A 20514-nucleotide genomic window follows, 5' to 3' on the forward strand; every position below is an offset into this window, starting at 1 on the left:
AATAGTGCGCTGTTTGTATGTGAAGCAAAACACACTTCAAATGGGACAGCTCTTGTGGGACAATGTTGCTACAATGTGGTAGTTGTAACGAAGAAAGCGAGAGATATGTTAGCCGAGTTTTAAAACCGACTTGATACTAAGAAACAAATTGGAAATAAAGGTTTGTCTGTGTGTGAGATGCGTTTATATCGTTTCCTTCTCGAATTTTTATCTACTTCTGTTGTTTCCCACCAGGGCGCGCCTTTGGTCGGCTGTTGCCTACTGCGCTTAAGAAATGCCATTTCGCTACCAGACAATGAAATTATAATTTCTGTTCAAATCAAAGCAACCGTTAAATTACATTTTAACTGCCACGTAGTTCGCGGCCGGGTAGTTCCATTCAGGGCCCATATTGCGGCAACCGGGAAAAGCGGCTGTCGCTGTGCAAGACACCGGGGGCCTCGTCCAACGAGAAGTTTTCCATCTTCCGGCCCAGACACACACAACCAACTTTGAAGTTGTGAATTAGGACCGAAAATTGAATAAGCTTAATTTATTCATACACTACGAAATTATCTTTACGGCTCACCAGAAATGAACGTTTTGAGAAGTTAATTAACAATCTTTCACTTCTGTGATCTCTGCCAGCTGCACGGCAAGCGCGCCCGACGACCGACGACGATTATGATGGAAGGAAAAGGTCCACACCCCGGGTAGTCGTCTAGGCGCCCTTGCGCAATGATTAACCTTTCCATCTTGCTCGGGCAGAAGTGTCGGGTCGCCGTTCTGCCAACAGCTGCACCGTCTTGTACGTGTCCAACGTCTTAGACGGCTACCGGTCCGGCAGTCCAGCGCTCGGATGATGAAGTTGGTCCTTATCCCGGAAAAAGGATGCCTTCAGCGCTCGGTCCTGGAATTCCGCAAAATCGAGCACCGATTCGAGCAACCGCGCGAAAGTCATGAATAATATCCACCAGGCAGCCAAGTCTTCCAGGAGCCGGGAAGGGGCTTTTGCTTTTTCATTCTTAAGCATTGAAGAAAGGGGGGGGGGGGGGGGAAGATTTTACAAAACCCCTCCGGCTAAAGGTCACAACCAGATTCCGTGGATGGTTCACCGGTTGTACCTTAATTTTCCACTCGCACAGCCAAGCGTACCTGCGTGGAAGGAGCTACGCGAACTTATCTCATCCACATCGGCGAACCATGAGAGTAGTTCACCGTCCTTGCGGTGATGGCGAACGCGTGAATTGTGTGGAATTTATTCGGAATAGTAATTTCATTAGTGAATTGAATCACATAATCTCGTTGCAGAAATTGCGCCCTCGTGCTCGCACACCTTTGGTGGCTTATTGATGCGTGCGGTCGCGGCGGCGTTGTTGTTGTGCGGTCGATGTCGGTGCCGCTATTAGAATCCGGTAGCGGAATTTGCTGCTGGCTGTATTCTTCCGGTTTCTTCGCAAGACGCATGAATTGAAGTCCGTCGGCTCGTCAGTCTTTCATTTTGGATTCAAATTATTACCGAACAAACTACTGCTACCACTACCAGGCATGGTGGTAATGAATTGGATCGGGATTCTGGGTAGTCACGACACGACAATACGCTATTGAAGGACGCAAACACGTCCCGACATACTGCCACGGTTGTGTACTTTTGTGTCGAGCAGCATTACTTTCAACGGTGGTTGGTGGTTTTTGACGTTTTGATGACAAGAAATTAATTAAATGAACAGCACACAATGGTGAATAGATATAGGTTGTTCATTGTGCTGAGGAGATCAATTGTAGGTACAGTTCGCATTGAAGGCGCACGTGTTTTGATGGGTGGGAAGAGTTCATGAGGCGTTCTATTGTTGAGAGTTGAGTTGAAACAATGAGGATAGGAAGTAAAAGAGCAGTACAATATTAACACCCGTTGAGGAAAGCCATAACCATTGATAGGAAATTCTCATCAGTTGGAATTAATTGATTGAACCCGATGATGACACTATCGCTTCAATCGTAAAGTAGTTAAACAACTGCCAAGGAGGGTATTATTAGGGAACAAACACAGCATATTATTCTCCATTTCGATGACATAAAGTCTAGAAAGCCTCAAGCATGTAATTCCAAACAAAAGGAGATGAAAAACTCGGAATAAGATTTTTCTAATGTGGGTCAGATGAATATTCATGTAAGAGATAACAGATAGCAAGATAAGTTTCAGTACTCACACACATAGAAGGTGCTAGTAGAATTCACTCCAGAAGATTTTCTCTAAGTTTACACTAAAGTGAGTTGAGAGGAGGTGTCGGAATAGCGATTTCTCGGTCGAACATTTTGAAAAAAAAATTGACGTTTACTTGACTGAAATGTAAACAAGCTGCGGTCAAGCATTCTTTGTTGGACAAGCGAGCTCTAGCATACATTGATGAAGTTCGATCTGCTGTGCTCTTGATGAAAATTAATCATTAATGTGTTTAATCGAACGTATAACACACACACAATCCTAATGTATAGTGACCAAAACGGAGCACGGTGATGCACAAAACGATTCCGTCAAATCCAGTACGGTTTTATACGTTCTGCACAAACTTCATGAATAGTTGCACCCATTCTGCATGCAAGATATCCAGCATGTATCTGGATTCTATTTTTTGCTTGCAGATCGGCAAAAAAGTGGAACGATCCTTTATCTCGGATCAACCAATAGTTCGGGGATGCAAACCGGCACGGCCTGTGACGCTGATACAGTCAAAGTTGCCGTGTCCATATAGGCGCTGAATCGTTACCAACTCAAACAGTAATAAATATAAAACAGAATCACCTCAGATAGCACTGACACACTACAATATCCTGATTTCTTCACTTGATCTAAGCTTTCCGAACGATATTGAACAGCAAAATAGAAGAAAACAAATCATTTAATAATGTTATTGCATCGAGCATCATAAACAACACATATAACCAGCTGAATCGATGCGGTCAAGTAAACGTCAAACTGGTGCTGGTCTTCTACTTCTTTCCATGTGTCAAAACGGGCTTTTTACGACACCTCCTCTCAACTCACTTTGGTTTACACCTTCAGAACAAGTATCGATAAATTTGACAGCTGTCAGAATATAAGGTATCGGTAAATGCGTTAATAGTAGTGTTGGGTAGTGAGCTCGAGAGCTACCGGGTGGGCTCACCTCAATAAAATGAGAACTCTGAGCGAGTGAGTGCGGAGCTACTGGGAGGGTTCACCTCGCACATGTTAGTGAGCAGTTACCGTCTTCTCTTTAAAAAGAGCTACTTGACTCAACCCTAGTTATGACCTAGGTAATGTTTTTACTTAAATTTTAATTTATTTTTTTACATTAATATCAACGAATTTCTTGGATTGCTGCTACTTCTTCCACTGTTACTGCTTTTACTACTAACAGTTCTACAACTAATACTACTGCTATTAACATGACCACGAACCCTATTGAATCCGACTCGGTGAAAATTAAAGTGCTTCTACGCTCCCTGAAAGGGAGTTTTCCCTTCAATTTTAAAGCGAAGAAGAACCACCACCACCCAGAAGCCATATCTATTGCCCACTAATTTAAACCCTAGTTACTCCAATAATTAGCGTTTAACGATTAGGATCCATCTCTCTTTTACCGGTTCCTTCTTGAGCCGCCGCCGCTAGTTGGGTAAACTTTTTCGTTGCAATTTTGCCGCCCCAGCGTCCCGGCGGGTTAAAGCCGAACCCGTGGAAACTTTTTCAATATGAAAATTTAGTCGCCAAAAAGTTTGTGCAGCTTCCTCTACGCGGGTGTGTGTGTGTGTGCAAAAGTTTCTTCTAATTAATGATGCCTACCTCACGCAGAGGCGAAATAAAATTGGAATGAATTTGAACGGTTTCGCCCCCGACAAACCAGCCAAACCCCGGAAGCGGATAGAGAAGTAGAGCGTTTTTTGTTGTTGTTGGTTCTGTTTTGCTTTTGCCAAGGAACCAACCAGGAGGTTGAAAAGGGTGCTGAAACCTTCGATATCGTTTGTCAAGCGAGTTCTGGAAGGGTTTCTCCCGACGGTCGAACCCCGGGGAAGCCAACACACGACGCCGAAGCCCGACTGCCTGCTGGGCAAAATAAATGAAAATCTTCAAAATTGTTGCCAAATCCCTTCTTTCAAAGCGGTGGAATGTGGAGCGAGCGAGTGAGAAGAAAGCATTCCATCGCTGGCGTACAGCGGAATGCTTGTGTCTCAACAAAAGGAGCGAAAACAAACACCGACGGCATATTACCGCCTCGGGGGCATTATTTGGCTCATTAATTAATTACGATTCCTTACATGATTACTCCGGGCGACAGCTTAGCCCGGGCGTTCAGGTGGTTCGTGCCCGGACTTTCTACGAAGGCTTTTTCATTTCCTTTGGTATTTTCTTCCGCCGGCGCGCCACTCCACCACGCGCAAGAAGTACACGATCGTATCCGAGCTTCGTTCCATCTGCAGCGGTCGGGTGCGATTGGTCGGGGTTTTTATCAAACATTGCGTCACAACTGCGGCCATGTGTACTGTGTGCTGTGTGTTTGCTTTCGCTTGATAGTGTTTTTGTTTTCTTTCCTCGTTACAGATACAACGGCGTGCAGCGTAACGGTGGCCGCTTGGACCTTACACGGCAGGGGAAAACCATCGCAATGGGGAATGATGCAAGGTGTTCGGCCAGCTGGACATTGCTGGTGTGCCTGCTCGTGCTGCTTCTGAGCTGCGGTAAGTCTGCGTCTCGAATTGAGCCATTGATAAGCGATCTCATTCGGGTCGGGTGGTTGGAAGAAGGAAGGAAGTATAATTTTAGAAGTGTAGAAAAATGAAACGTGCAATTGAAACTGACATTGTTATCAATTATTCAGCGGTGGTGAATGGGGGGAAGATTACATTCCGAACGCTGAGCTGACCTTGAAGCGTAGGGAGGGTCCTTGCTGTGCATAAATCGTTTGAAATATTAAGAAGCATCAAGCAGTTTTGATACGATGTTTGGTAGGATGTTTGGAAAAATGTTTGATATACAATTTTTATCGTTTAAACGACAACCAAGCTTTACTGGAGAAGATTTTGAAATACAAAACGAATTGAGTGCCCTGGGAAGACACTCTGCACTCTAGAGCAAATAGTGGTTACTTAGCAAATATTTTTTTATAACTACTGGAGAGCAGAATACACAAGACCCTGTGGAGTCTCAAGAGAACTCGATACTTTTGCTATGAGTGCCATCGTATTACAATGGCACAGATGAACTGTATTCTTCCCTGGAAAAGGGACTTTTCTAGGCCTTTAAATTAAGTCACAGTATCACAGTATTAAGTCATGTAGTATCTTGATTGTTTTTGTAGATAAATTTCTTTTAAAATTAGTTGCTTCAGAAAGGTGTCATATGTTAAAAATATTAGAAAAATCATTTGAAATTCAATATAATAGCTCTGGCTGATTGGCCTGGCATCCTTACCTTGGAAGTTGTAAGGCGAGGAATTTATTCTCTTCTTATTGGCTTGCACCCTACGGGGAAGCGTTTGATAAATTTTCTATTCTCAGCATTAATTTATTGTGAACAAATTCTTATAGTAAATTAGTTAACAGAGTACGATACAAAATGTTAAACAACTCCCTTTTTAGTAATCAGAACTTCGAAACTTGTCAGTTATTGAATTATCTCGTGGGGATTAAACTTTGCTTTTTATTTTTCCCCACTTAAATCCTCATTTTTGGATGCCTGCTCGGTGGTAACACTGGTATTGGTGTCGGCCGTTTGACATGACAGGACAAGTTTGGTACTTGTCCCATCTGAACCTTTTTTCCCCCTGCCTGTGGACAAACAAAGTCAAGGGGTCAATAAAGACAAACCAAGGTTAAAGCTCCTGAAAGGTTGTCGCAGCGTTGATGTTGAGGAAAAGGTGGAACATTTGTGCTGGGCTAGCGATCGTTAAGGTTAGTTGTTTTCAAAAACCGTCTCTATTTCGTTGCTCATACTTTGCGCCTGAAGATAGGCAATCGGATGTTAAAATTGAAACACGCTGCCTATTTTACGTGCAAACATTCTTATTTTACTGGCAGAAAATTGACAGCATGAAAGCGATAGTTTCGATAGTTGCGGTAACAGGGAGGTTTTCGCAGGAGCAATCATTACACGGAGTACGTCCAAGCGTAACCTATCCCGGTAGTTGAGCTGCCCTTTCACAGCAGACGATCGTGCCCGACAAAGCATCAACAAAATCGAACAACCGAGCAGTCTATTTGCTTTCATAAATTCTCGTCCTTTACCCGAGTGGAGTCCATTATCGAAACCAATTGCTCTGCAAAGGTAACCCCAGGAATCCGAGGCACAACAGCAACGGCAGCAACAACAAAATAACTCCAAGCCCTTGAGCGAAAGATTTTCACCCTGAAACTGTCGCCAACAGTACTTGTTGGTGTTGTTCGGGGAACGGCAAAAAGGTCCATCACAAGACGTGGCACAAATGGCACATCGAGACGAGTTTTGATACTACTCGGGACACCGGTCGAACCCGGAGACGATATATATTTCCCCATCCGAGGCAATCGAGCAAGATGAAATGAGGTGGAAAACGGAGCTAAGCTTTCATCGGCAGGCAGCAGCACTGGCAGAAACTACAACGTGATAGATATTCGGCCCCACCCGGAGGAAAGCTTCTACCAACCACCCCCCCCCCCCCACCCTCGAGGGAGTTTCCCAGGCAGAGACATAAAATTAAATCGAATATGTTCACAGTCGTAAGGGAAAAGTGTCCGATTTGGATAAATAAAATTGTGAAATCACCCGAGAGGCGTTTTTCGGGCCAGCCGAACTCGATACGATCCGGTTGGGTGTCGGTCGGTCCACAGACCTTCTCCAGGATGTGTCCGGTTGTGATGGAGGTGGGAGGAAAATAAACACGAAGGAAAACTAAGATGTTTCTAATGTTTTTTTTTTCTCCCGTCTCGGGCTTCGCTTTTTTCCGTAATCCTGCGGGTTGATTCTCGCATCACAGGGCGAGCCTTTCGTGCGGGAGGGAAAATCGATTTCCCATCGAACAACCGGTCCCCTGAGGGAGGTACTTTAAACGATGACACTCACACATGCTGCTGGAAATGGTCCGAAGCAGTTTTGTAATGATCTCCCTCTTCGGTGGATTGAAGTGGGTATGGCAGGGTTTTAAAAGCGAAATATGACCGTTTGGTTGCCGGTGCTGGCCCCAGTAGTGTCGTGGTTACACAGTTGGGGTTTAGTGAGTCTTTTCACCACTACACCACAACAAACAATGGGTTCCTATCGAGCTGATTTTTTTTCCTTTCTGGGACTCCCAACATCTGCTCAAACATTAAGCCTTTCTTCCTTGTCGCATTATGAGATCGAAAAATGAGCGTTTTCTTTCTTTGTTGTAAAGAGGTTTGGAAAACTGCTTTTTGTACATCAAAGCACACCGACAAACCGATAAATTCGCCCTCAAAACTGTGCCATTGACTGAAATGTCATCCGTCGAGGGCGCTTTTAATGTTTTGTTTTTGGGCCAATCGTACACGGTACATCATCATTAAGCGAACGAGCAGGGAACACAACATTCGTTACATTCACCATGACAGCGAACCGCTTAAAGTGAAGAATAAAGAATTGATAACGGTGCACTGCCAGCCCTCGCCGCCCTGCCCCGGTCGGCACTGCACAAATAATAATCGTAAAAATTTATTAACTATATATGCTCCGACCGGGAAGCCGTACCTGTCGCGCGACTGTCGTGTCAGCAGGCGAGTCCCTTAATGCACAAGAAAAAGGGCTTTCCGGGGCTTTTCTCTTTCCTGCACTTCAAGCCAGCACGGTCGGGCCAGCAACGTGTTGGCATTTATGTCTTCGCCGCGCGTTTTCTTTCTGCCCAGGAAGGAGTTTCGCCCTTTCGTGCCATCCCATCGGTTCGCTCGCTCGCCCCCTTAACGAACGTAAATGGCATTGCGCTTCTGTTGTGACCTGGCTCGGTCGAATGGCATGTCTAACGAGCGGCACCTATTTTCTTTCCCGTGGCTCCTTCGCGCGCATTGAAGGAGGGTGCTGATATTTATGGGCAGGTGAAAAATGAGACTGCCTTCAAAGGGGGGAAAAAATAAGGAAGGACAGTCGTCGGTGACGCTGGGGCTAATAAAAGTGATGGCCATGCTGAGCGTAGGAATGTGCCACCGGAATGGATATTTCCTTCTTACGTTTTCTTTTTTTTTCTGCTTGGTAATGTGCCGTCGAAGGCCCTTGTTCTAGCGCTAGGAAGTGGCTGTTTTTTTTTTCGGGGCCCGAAAGGACAGGATTTCAATTAACCTTATCTATTGTCACTAATTGAAGGGATTGATTTGTGGGCCCCTTTTCGGACTGAAAATTGATTTTCTTTTGCTTGTGTAGGAAATGTGGGTGATTCAGTGGAATATTGACATTTTTTTATTTGTTTAGGTTATTTGTATAGTCATAGAAAAGGTATGTTTTACTCCATTTTTCTCAACAAGAAAATAATTTTTAAGGGAAAGTGCTTGGCAATTACAGGAATCTTTTGGAAGAACCTTAGCAAACTGTTTTGGATGCATTTTTAATAAAAAGGAAGAAGATTCCGATTTTTTAAGATTCCGATAAGGATATTCTCAAAGATAATGCATAATTTGCTATCCTGTGTAAAAGAAAATAATTGTAGACGAAACCCATATTTATAATTCTTAAGTAACAACCCAATGGGGGCGCCCAGTACTTTACTAAGCTATGCAAGAAGTTTCGTAAACCTTATTATGAAGCCTGTTGAACAAGTGAACAATTCAAAATTTGAATTACGTATCAAAATGGTAACAATAAGGTCAGGCCTTTCTATTTCAACAAAAATATATACTACATATTAAGCTTTTTTAAAGAGAGAGATCCTTCACTATTATAACTACTGTTTATCTGACTATGCATCAAGTGAAGTTTATTTTTCCCGCAGAAAGACAAATTTATTTTTAGTGCAGAGATTGTAAACGTCCTATGAAAGTGTTAGTTTTGAATTAAAATTTAAATTGCTTCCTGTACCAAATACTAAAATTTACGCCCTCTGCATGTCAGAGTTTTAAAACTGTTGGAAAATTCTTCAACTATCAAAACCATCTCGCCTTTTCTTTCTTGGCCTCATAGTTTCACCTTGCTCTCGACTGAAACCCTCGAACAATTTTATCGGCACCCTTTTTTCCCAACCCATTTACCTCGTCATAATGACAAGATCATTCAAGGGGGTTACATTCATCGCACGGTGGTCATTAAAGCCGTCAGCCGTCCTGAGTGCATACCGGCAATGAATGCAGCTTCTGATCTACATCAATCATCATCAAACCTTTTTCGTCCCATTGTAGAATATGTGCACTGTTTTTTTTTCATCATTTCGTCTGCTGCGTCTATCTATTTCGTCTTCCCCAGACCGAGCTAGCTGCCATAGGACCACATTCGTCGTGTCGTGTCGGTGTCTCATTTCACTGTCAAAGATCATTTCTCACTCAACGTGACGAAAAAATAGGAGAAGGAGAGAGAGACACACACACAAAAAGAAGGTAGCACTTTCAACCCTTTTAAGTCATCCGTGGCGATGTTTTTCTTTGCCGCACGTTTGACTTCCTATCACGCTTCGGGTTTTCTTCGGCGGGACGTGCTCCAATGGATGCTTGGTGGTCAGGAGGAAGGGAAAAGGGGGAAAGACGTGGCGTTGACATAGCTGCATAAAATGGGTGCTGAAAATGGCACCGGCCAAGCGATACGGGTGCGGAAATCACTTTCCCCGCATAGCATAAATAAACGTCAGATTGTGAAGTTGATAGTTCTGCGTGAGGCTTCGGTGGTCGGCAAAGGAGGTGAATGCGAGTGGTTCGCTGGGGACATTTTTCTTACGCCACTTCGGGCCGGGCGCTATTCACTTTGTCGCTGTTATCATCGTCATCATCATCGTCATCATCATCATCATCGTCGTCGTGTCGCACTGATGTTTTTATTGGAACTACTTCAGAACTTGCTTTGTGCTGCTTTCCGGCGCGAGAAATGAGCCGTACATGCCGCCCTATTCTGGTTCGATAAGGGAGGCCACCCGGGGAAGGGTGACCTTCGTGTGCCTCTCCCCCGCTCTCTCTCTCTCTTGACGACGTGGAACACTTTCACCGACACCAGTGTGAAAAATAACACCAGTGAACAATTTATCAATTTCAATTTAAATGGATCCAAATTTATCACGAGCAAAGCGACCATAAACTACGGGTACGAAATGATTCCGACGCAAAGAAACGCTGTTAAGTGTGGTGCGGTTCGATCGTTTGCAAAAGGGCTAGAAGAATGCCCTAGACACCCGTGTGCCCGTGGGCAATATTTTTGATGAGCAGTAATGCGCGTGGCAGAATGGTGACCTACAATGGGGATGGTGATTTCGATGGTACATCCATCAATGGACGTTGCGATGGTTGATGTTGGAGTTTGTAATAAAACGGATATAATGGTACGCATAGAGTTCTGTAAGCTGGATGGATTATAACATCTGATTGAGAGATTTGACGATTCACAAATGTATGTGGAGCTATTCGGCGCAGATTTATTGTTAATATCGAAGCTAGTCAAAATTAGCCGTCTATTGGCCTAATAAAAAGGAATGGTGTTAATTTATTCCTAAAAGGGATTATAGTCTAGTGTTTGGTTTACCACATCGCTGATCGTTAATAGAACCTCTTCTGGTTAAGTTTTTCAAAGGCCTATACTGGTCTGTAACATGCTTAAAATAAATTCTGCAGGTCAAACCGTTGTTTCCTACTGAGCTGAGCGAAGCAAATAGGAATGTCAAGCAAGTATACTAGCTGATAAGCTGATCTCTCTCATATGGATCGAGCCTCGCATTTGATAGAACAGACTACATGAAATCGCATGATGTTTTGTCCACCAGCTCATGAATTTGCCGAACATTAGCTCTGTGGCTCTACAACCTTTAGAGGGCTATAGGATAGGTCTTGGGCTATCGATAAAGAAGTCCCTTCTTCTTCTTCCTTGACACTACAACCACGAGGGATCTCGGCCTACCATTTCTGGCTTTTTGTGACTTAATTTAACCCAGAGTAAAGTAGTCAGCCCTATGTGTGAGCAGGCAGTCTGGATGGGATTTGAACCCCAGCAATGCCGTGTGAAGACCGGCGCCGTTATTGCCTCGGCCACCGGACCGCCCCAAGAAATCCTTTACTTCATTTTATATAAATGTAATTGAAGTTTTCTACTCTATTTCTATTCTATTTCTATTTCTATTTCCATTATCATTCTTGTAGAACATTAAATCAACCTGCTTCGAGGTTTTTTAATGTGTTCTTTATGCTCCTCAACTTCTTTATTGTCTCCGAGCTATCTGTAGAGATAAAAAAGCATTCCATTGTGGATGTAATAGTTTCCCGCTCTTTATCTAACCTCCCCCCTATTTCACTCTCCAATCCATTCGCTTCGCACTGTAAATCGATCCCCCGCGTGTTTTAGTTTGCCGTCTGTCGTCAATCAGAGAAAGGTGCGGTTGAATGCCAGCCGATAAAGTAACACGCCTTGTACGAAAAACCGGCATGAAAACCCCGGTGTCCGTGTGTCTGGTCGAGGTTTCGAGTGTGTGTGTGTGTGTGTTTGCTTGTTGTATCTTGAACAGCGGAATGAAAAGCGAAATGAATATGAAACAATGTATAAATACGCCATTTCATTATCATGATAAAAGCTTTTCCATTATTTGTGGTGATGTCCTTCAAAGCGGGAATCCGACTGAATGCAACCCCGCACGCCAACGGGACGCCGGAGGCGTATGTGTAAGAGCCTGTTTCGCGTACGAGTTGCCTTTTGCCTTTCCTTCCCTCACTCTCTCGCATTCAGTGGGAGAGGAGGCAATGGATAACAACAACGGTAGGCAACTCGATATTTCCAGCCCACCGAAGGGAGAAGAAAAAGAAAGCACGAAAGGCTAAATGAAAACAGCCCCATGAAATTTACGGGCCGTCGAAACAAACACGGACAGCAAGACGAGCAGAAAGAAAAAGCATCAATGCGAGGTGGAAGCGGATCGGTTTTGTCGGGTCTTTCGGTGCGTCTTGCTGGGAAGGTAGCAACAGACACACGGCACAGCAAAGGAAAAAAAAGCGCGCGAGCTTCTTGTTGCCGTTTGTAGCGTTTTTGTAAGGAATCGGCCGGGTTCGCAACGAAAGTAACGAAACCGATAAGGAAAAACGACTGTAGTCGGTCTTCCCCCTTTCGACGGTTGATTGTTTGCCGTGGCTCTTGACATTTGAGGGAACGCTCCTGTGTGTATGTGTGTGTGTGTGTGTGGGGGAGCGCTCGCGAAGGACGGAAAAAATACATTTGTTGATCGTAAAAACGCTCCCGCTACAAATCAGTAGAACGCTGGGCGGGTCACAAGTGGGCGGGTGACCATGCCAGGCTTGTTGTTTTTCGGTTGTTTTGCTTCCGGTTCCTGGGTGCGTGGTGTGGCGCAGGTTTCGGAATATTTGTTGGGAAGCACTAATGGGCTACCATTTTCGGGTGTACACGTAAAGCCTTCCCCGAAATAGCACAACACAGCCCCCTTTGGAGTTGGTGACAAAGCATTAAGGACTTGGGCTTCCCCCCTATTAGTGTGCAGAGACAGCCTCAAACACACACACACACACACACGCGCTCTTGTTTGTCCGACTATCGGTGAGTCGTGGTCGAATACCTCGTGGTGCTGATGATGGGATGGACCAGGCGCTGGTCAGCGAACGAATCTAGAATCGAATCCCCGGATGGGTGGCAATGGTTCGGAGATTTATCGGCAGCTAGTGCTCACTATCTTATGTTTGGGGGGGAGGGGTGCAAGGGCTGTAGCAGCTTTTTCCTGGTGGGCCAATTCCTTCCGGTTCGACTCCTTCGAGCCCGGTTGTTTACTGCGTGCTCGTGACCGAACCGAAACCGATGCCAGCGACGAATCGCTTTAGCCGGATGTGCCTCGGTCAGTGTTCGGCCGGCCGGATCTTCTCGGGGGTGGTAAAGTAAACAGTGATAAGGCTGCGTACGAAGAGGTTGGTGGGGGAAGGGTAGGAAAAACAAAGGCACAAAACCCCCCGGAGCAAGCCGGATAGAATGTTGATGTATCGTAATTGGCATGTTTTGCTGACAGGAGTAGTTTTCATGGCATACTTTGCGGCATACGGCATCCATGGTGCCGATGCTTTTGGTGAGCTTTTGAGTGGTAAATTGAATTTCACCAGCCTGGGGGAGTCTGTGTGAAAGCGGAAAGTTAGCAAAGTGTGTCGTGGTATCATGTGTGTTGTGTTGAGGAATTTTATTTTTGCCTCTCTGTGCTAAGTGAAAACTGCAACCCGGAATCCCTTAAGTGCAGTGTTACTTTGTGTGTAGTAAACCAGGTGCATTGGGAAGTTTCGCAGAACCGAAAACTTACCTTTCATGTTGATGTTGCTTGCCTTTTGGACCCGTTGGCCGGAATCGGTCAAGGGCATTGAAAAAAGGTTGGTTTTGGCCAGCGTTTTAATTTAATCTAGCTGCCAGCGTGCCACGACGTTTGATGAACCTTTTCCGGATGGATTGATCGTATTTGGGTGGATGAGAGTTTGATCATTTATGTGGGATTTAATCACGTTAAGCTAAGTTTGTGATGTAGGTGGAGTACGAAACTTTTCACACACAATTTTTACATCGATTGATTGCTTTATCTTGCTCGTGTGGTACATTTAGAAGCAATTAAAATTGGTCAGCAAAACCTTTCAATGGGGTTTTGAACTGTCCGATCTGGGTCAGCCGAGTAGTAATATTGACTGTTGTCATTTTTGAATGTTTTAAGCCAATTTTATACGAGCTCAGAGTAGACTTTTCTGCTTGCCAGAATCAGATAAAAATTTGATGTCGAACATAAACGGACAGCTCAGTCATGTCGGCAAGAGTACTGCCGAATTGATAATGAATGTTATCACAGCTTTCTTGTAGACCACACTCTTACCCTGAAAACTGAAAATCAATATTCCCACCATCGCCATCGGTCAATCGCCAAATTAAACCACCCATTTCCCTCTTTCGCTCGATCGGTATGCAGTATTCATCGCTCATAATATGCCTAGCTTTGATCCGGCCGAACGTGTCAAGGAAACGTCCATCGATTCAGCAACTTGTCCACACGCGCATACCCGCTTCGATCGTACGCCAGCCAGATTGGAGAGCATCCTGCCACTTAATTTGCAATTATAATCATTATTCAAACGACTCCCCCCTCCCCCCGCATCACGGGCGCTGGTGATTTTCCGAACCGATTGATAATCATTTTCCAATCACAGGTACTGTTGTTCCACGCCGTTGTAAGTGGAAATTGATTTGAAACGGTGGCCAACCGTAACGGGTGTTAGGACCCAGCGTTCGATTGGGATAATTGAGTTGTAACGCGTCATGTTCGTCATGCTCTTGACCTTCGGTTCACAAGGCTGATTAGATTCTGCTCCGAGAACTCCCTCCCTGTGCACGTCGTTATTAGTTGCATCAAAGCGGACGGATTGTGTAACTCCCGTGAACACCCGCGTGCTTGGGGGTTTGCTGATAAAATATTCCCTCTCCCGCTGGGTTCTTTTGTTAAGGCGACCCAACAATCGTTCCGAGTCGCCGATCGCATTCAATCAAATGACGCGTAGGATCAAAGCCGTTTGCCGGCCCAACATCAAGAACCAATAAACGGACTCGACCGTCACAACAATGTGACAATGGTGAATAGGGAACGGAGGGCCGGTGTGTTTGTTCGCCCCGACACTGTTCAACAAGGATCTCCGAGCGAACAGGTTCTAGGGCGAGCCTGAGTGTGAAAAAGGAGCCCGCGATTCGGGGGACGCACCAAGAATCTACAAGTGGTTCAAGCGTTCGACGTTTCATCGATCGCTAGCGATGGCCTGAACGAGCTGTAATTTCCCTTTTGCCTCGCGTCCCAGAAAACTCGGCCCGCGAAGGCCATCTGCTACTTTCCAGGCCCCGAACCCAAATTGAGTATTCAATTATGGGCCTGGCGATGCGGCGAAATGGACATGGAACCGCACCATCAAAAGGAAGTCATCATCGGGCGAAAGCGCAAGCGACGGTAGCGTGCCGGAGCATAATCGCGAAATCAACGAAGTAGTAGTACTTTGTTGAGCGAATTAAACACTTGACTTCACTTGCGGGAGCGTGGTTCGACCGCGTACTCCCGCACATTCCTGTCCCTCTCTCTCTCTCTCTCTCTCCCTCGCGCGCACATCCTTTCCCAATCGCAAAAGGTCACACTCGGGGTCGAAGTTTTCGGTCTTGGCGTGGTGGCGCCGGTGGAAACCGACGGAAACCGCTTGAAGTGGTGCGCTCGTGGGAAACCATGACTTGGCAACAAAAATTATGAATTATGATCGTGGGAAATGAAGGAGAACGAACTGTTAGGGTGGTTTCGAGTGGGTGTGGAGCAGCAGCAGAATGGGTGAGGAAAATCTTCATCTTGAGCCGGTGGTTTGGATTTTCACAAGCGTTTGTTTGCCACTTTTCGCAGCCGGGTCTTGGATTTGGGGAAGGGGGTTGGGGGGGTTGGGGGGGTCGACGCTAATGTAGAAAAGTTCAGTAAAGTGTAATAAGAGCGATAAGATAACGGGCATGATTGTGGTTCCGGTTTCGCTGGGAGGTAAACGCGAAGCCCACACAAATACTTGTTGAGTATGTCGGTGTTCGGGCGTTGTTTACCGCTGGGGAAAAGGTCCAATAAAATATGTTGTTTAAGGGTTTAAATAAATAGCTAAGAGTGTTTGGTGTGGATTTGTAAAGGAATTGCGTACGGGAGGACTAGATAATATTTGATTTTTCTATTAGTGTTTAAGCTTTCGGTTCTTAGGATATTTGAAATTGTTCCTTGAACGATCATAACTTTTGAGAGAGGAGTTCATTACCGTTCATTTGAATTCATTTTGTTGTCCAAAGTGTTTAAAATTTTTAAGACCTGACCTTTTTTAATTAGTAAAATTTTGAGGTGCTGATCTGTAAGCCGATAGCTAGTTGATCCGGATGAATTTCTTTACCTAGTCCAATTCGGTTAGAAGTTAGATGCCGCCAACGACTGGGCCACTGAACTTTCCCCTTATTATATTTTGCCTAAAGACATTTTGTTTGTCTTTTTTAGCCTAACGACTTCTTAGGTCATGTCTGCCATTTTTAGCTTACTAGATTTTATTGTTACCGTATAGTTGTATAGTTGTATAGAGGCGGTCCGGTAGCCGAGACGACAACGGCGCCGATCTACACACGGCAGGACCGGGGTTAAAATCCCATCCAAATCAGCCTCCCCGTACGCAGGGCTGACTACTTTGCTATCGGTGAAAACCAAGTCACAGAAAGCCAGAAATGGCAGGCCGAGACCTCTCAAGGTTGTAGTGCCATGGAAGAAGAAGATAGTTGTATAATCGGCTCCCACTGTGGGAGAACGGCCCAGATAGGATTTGAACCCTGGTCCTGCCGCGTGAAGACCGGCGCCGTTGACGCATCTGCTGTCGGGCCGACATGTTTCAAATTATTATTTGTTTAAAGTTGAAGTTGATAAAGTGATCAAACCCCTTTTTGGTGCTGCCTTTTCTTTTAAAGTGTCCTACAATCGTTTCCTAGAGTGATTGAATTCAAGCATAAGCCTGATTGTTTCGTTTTTCCTTGAATTTGCTAGCCCTAAAAGCCTGCATAGCAACAACACACTTTGCCCGTTGTCGCGCGCCACCTGTATCAAACGTTCGGTTGTTACTTTATTGTTGTTAAAAGACACCCAATTAATATTGAATTAATAACAACACACTTGCACACTTGCTCTTTTGCGCAAACATAAAATAAATAAAAGAAAATCATAGACCTCCTCCAGTCAGCGCTAACCTTTTTCAGTGGTTTTTTTTCCGTCGGCTGGTTTGGTCGCTTCCCCCCCCCCCCCCCCCTAAAGCAGCGATTCTTCAAAGCTTGCTCCATTCACCGTAAGCGTGAGGTAACCACTCGGTGCGAATAAAGTTGTTTTGAATTAAATTAAATCACTAGTACCTTTGAGAAGAAACAATCATAACCAGCAGATCCCAGACGGTGGGTTGGAGCGAAGCAAAAAGAAGAAGGGAAGAAGCACCCCAAGAAAGAAAAAGTCCTTTTGGAAAATTAGATTTTCAAGCTCGTTTTTTTTTTGTTGTTGTTGCTGAGGTTGCCGAGAAGGGGAGGGAAAATTCAATCCGAAGATGGGAGACACCGAGCAAGGGAGCGAGAGCATGGGAGCATTTGTCGTGAAAATGAGCACGCGAAAGTGGGTGAAGAAAATGATGTTTCAGCCACGGAAAGCCGACCCGTGAGCGTAAAGTACAATGAAATCCATATTTTGCCATCATCAAACCGGAAGGAAAATTGGGAAACAGAAACGCACATTTCCCTGCGTACCGTGCGAGGTTGGTGGTTATGGTGTCAAGGCAACAGCGCTGGTCGGTGAATTTTCCCGTGCAGACGAGCGTACATGATTCTATTGCCTTTTTTAATTTTCGGCGCTGTCTGTCCCTGGGTTTCTGGTACCTGAAGCGATTTCACCGGTCTCAGAAGTCTCGCCGGAATTGAAAAGAGAAAGCGAAAGAGACAAGGAAACTGGGAAAAATACAATGGGTTTCTCCCGGGCAAATGGCATTGTGTGATGCTTTTGCTTCCTACGTTGTTGGTGGGAAGAAAATTGAAATGTAACACTGCGTCACTCGGACGCAGCCTGCATAGCCTGGGCCCGGTCTTTCACAGATGTTGTGAAGGAAAATCTTAAGGAAAGCAGCGGTGGAAAAGCAATTCCTCGAAAGCAGAAAAAATTGTACTAAACTCAGTTGCAATGGGCGACGGTTTTAAGCTGAAATGCTCATCTAGGCTTTCGGGGTGAGAAGCCGGAAGCGTATGAAAATCCTTTTCACCGGAAAGCTTCTCAGCTAGTTTCTCCTATTTATTTCTATTTTGAGGAAGAGAAGCATTTTATTAAAAAAAAATCATCAGCTAAATCATGTTTATGATTAAAATCCACACCAATTCGCCGTAATTAATTCTGTAATTTATAATATCGCTGTTTATAACGTAATCAACACATCACCCATACACGCGCACGCACGCACTAAAAAGTACCAATAAAACCGTTTAATGAAGAAGCATGAAATTAGCTGGTACATAATAAAAGTAAATGGTGATTTTTTCCCCCACCGAAATTATGGCTCAACGTGTGTGTGTGTGTGTGTGTGAGTGCCACAGTTGTTTAGCATCTAATAAAACCTTGTCGTCGTAAAATCCACGCCACCAGCCAACATTAATCAACTTAATGCATCTCGGGACCGTTTTTCTTGATAATTTCTTTTAATAACATACTTCCATCGGTTCGTGTGTGTGTGTGTGCAGGGGGTTCTAAGGGCACCCAGGTTGCTGTGATGTGCACTAAAGACACAAGTTCACTTTTCAATCAACCGTGGCTCGCGAAATGTGATTGCAAAGCAGGTAGCATTAGCTCGGTTCCCCGGTTTCGCCGGAATACTTAACCCAACTTTACACATAAAAAGTGCATTAAGCCTTATGGGGTTGATATAAACGAGTCGCGGCCCACATTCCTATGCACTTTACCGGGTCTGTACCACCTAATATAGCTTCAATACGATAGTAAAACCCTACGAAAGAAAAAAAAACTTTTGGATGTGTTTTTCTGAGACCCGGGTGATAAGAGCAAGAGCAAAACAAGCGACACAACAAGCCAATCAGCAAAAGCAGAAGCGAAGAAGAATCATCAGTCACCAGGCGGTTGCGATACGGAGCGAGTGGAATATATTAACCGTAACATTTCACTTTGGCCCACCACCCTCCCCCCTCCCCCTCCCCCCATCTACTCAGGCACACAGTCAACAGGGAATCAACGAATCTATCGCAAATATTTGACAGGATTGGTTCGCCGTTGGCTTTCGATCGGCTGCGAATCTATGTGTCTAAGTGGAGTGATAGAAGGAAAAAAAAAACACAGAGGAAAAGCATCAGGAAAACGAGAAAGATGAAATGTCAAGCGGCTTTGCCGCAAGGGCCAAACATCAAACTCTTCGCGCAGAAGAGTCGTTGTACTTGTCACAAAGTAAAACAAACCGTCGGAACCCCTCCGTGAACCGATGGCCGAATGGTGACGGTGCCTTGTAAAAACTTGTCTATCCGGCATTTGTTCCGCCTAAAGCACTGGCAAGCCTCGCTGTGTGTGTGTGTTTTGGGGATGGGAAAAATCATAAACTGTAAAGAACGAACCATACAAGAAGAAAGAAGAAGAAAAAGCATAATCATATTCGCTTCTGCTGCCTTGACTGTACCAGCTACTTGTGACTTGTGACATGGCATCGGTCTTTAAGAGCATTTTCCAGAGGCTTTTCTTGCTTTATCGTGCCACTCGCTCGCTTTACTTTCCTCTGGGTGTTTGTGTGTTTTTTTTTGTTTTCGCTGCTAGTCGGTGACTTGTTTATCGATAAGTAGATTTTTTCGTCATGTTTTGTTAAGCGTATCGAGAGCGCGTCTCGTGACAGGCTTCCCCGGTTTTTATTTCTCCTGGGAGCCACGACGGCACGACGACGACGACGGTACCACAAGCGCACAAATAATAACATGAATTTCGAATGTATGAATAGGAAATCATGTTTCGGGGGAAAACAAGAAATAGATAATACTAATAGGGGATGTTTACATGACGCTTTGTCTCTCTCTCGCTGTTTTCCCCATCCTTAGCGTAAATATGTTGTGTTAATAAACGTAAGTAAAAGTAAAACAATTGCTTATCAGTTAATAAGAGTGCGGTTGCGTTTTTGCTGTTGTTACGATTTGTTTGCACATAATCTTAAATGGTTTTACACATATATACAACATAAACATCGGTTTGCGTGACAAAGGCAGGGGAAAGCGTTAGCTGGGACCCCCATCCCGTTAATAAGCAAACCTGAGTTCCACTTTACACCTTGCGTTTTTTTTACGTTCGAATAAATGCAAACTGCAGTCGGTGACTATAGTTGCATGCACCCGGGTTACTGGAACTGGTTACTGTTCGTGTTGGGTGTTGGGTGCTGTAGTGTTAAGAACGTCGTGCTCACTGCCATTAGCGGTGGAGCGAAAATGCGCGTCAGTGCAAACGGGCTCGCTCGCTTCCACTCGGGAGTGCATATTAATGGTTTACTTCCCGTGCGGGTCCGACAGCCATGGGTGGCTCCATCCAGTTGAGTCACACATTTGGCGGTTAGCCCTTTGGCACCGAGCGTCTCATAAATGCTGGCCGGTAGCTTTGCTGCGGCCATTTCCTGGGGAACCCAGGTGAACAGGTGAAGTGCTTTAGCAGGAACTGGCAGCAACGAGCACCTTTTATTGCTTCACGTTGTATGGGGCCGAGGGTTTTTATTAGGTTTTGAGTTTAATTAAAATTCATGCTTCCACACGGTACACCGTGTTCCCAACACTTGATACGCCGGTTTGGAGCGGATGGGGAGCTGGATAACTCATAACATTACGTTCCTTCTTCT

The 20514-nt window shown here is 44.9% G+C and overlaps 1 protein-coding gene across 2 annotated transcripts in view; it reads left to right on the top strand.

The window, feature by feature from the left end:
* Nucleotides 1-20514, top strand: part of LOC118508221 (limbic system-associated membrane protein) — an 82903-nt gene that overhangs the window by 30318 nt on the left and 32071 nt on the right. For both annotated transcript variants that reach the window (XM_036047810.1, XM_036047809.1), the window contains exon 3: nt 4559-4695. In XM_036047810.1, the coding sequence (XP_035903703.1) occupies nt 4623-4695 (73 nt within the window). In that variant the 5' untranslated portion in view covers nt 4559-4622. The remainder of the gene's footprint in view (nt 1-4558; nt 4696-20514) is intronic.

This window comes from Anopheles stephensi, chromosome 2 (assembly GCF_013141755.1).
Source record: "Anopheles stephensi strain Indian chromosome 2, UCI_ANSTEP_V1.0, whole genome shotgun sequence".
Lineage (NCBI taxonomy): Eukaryota > Metazoa > Arthropoda > Insecta > Diptera > Culicidae > Anopheles > Anopheles stephensi.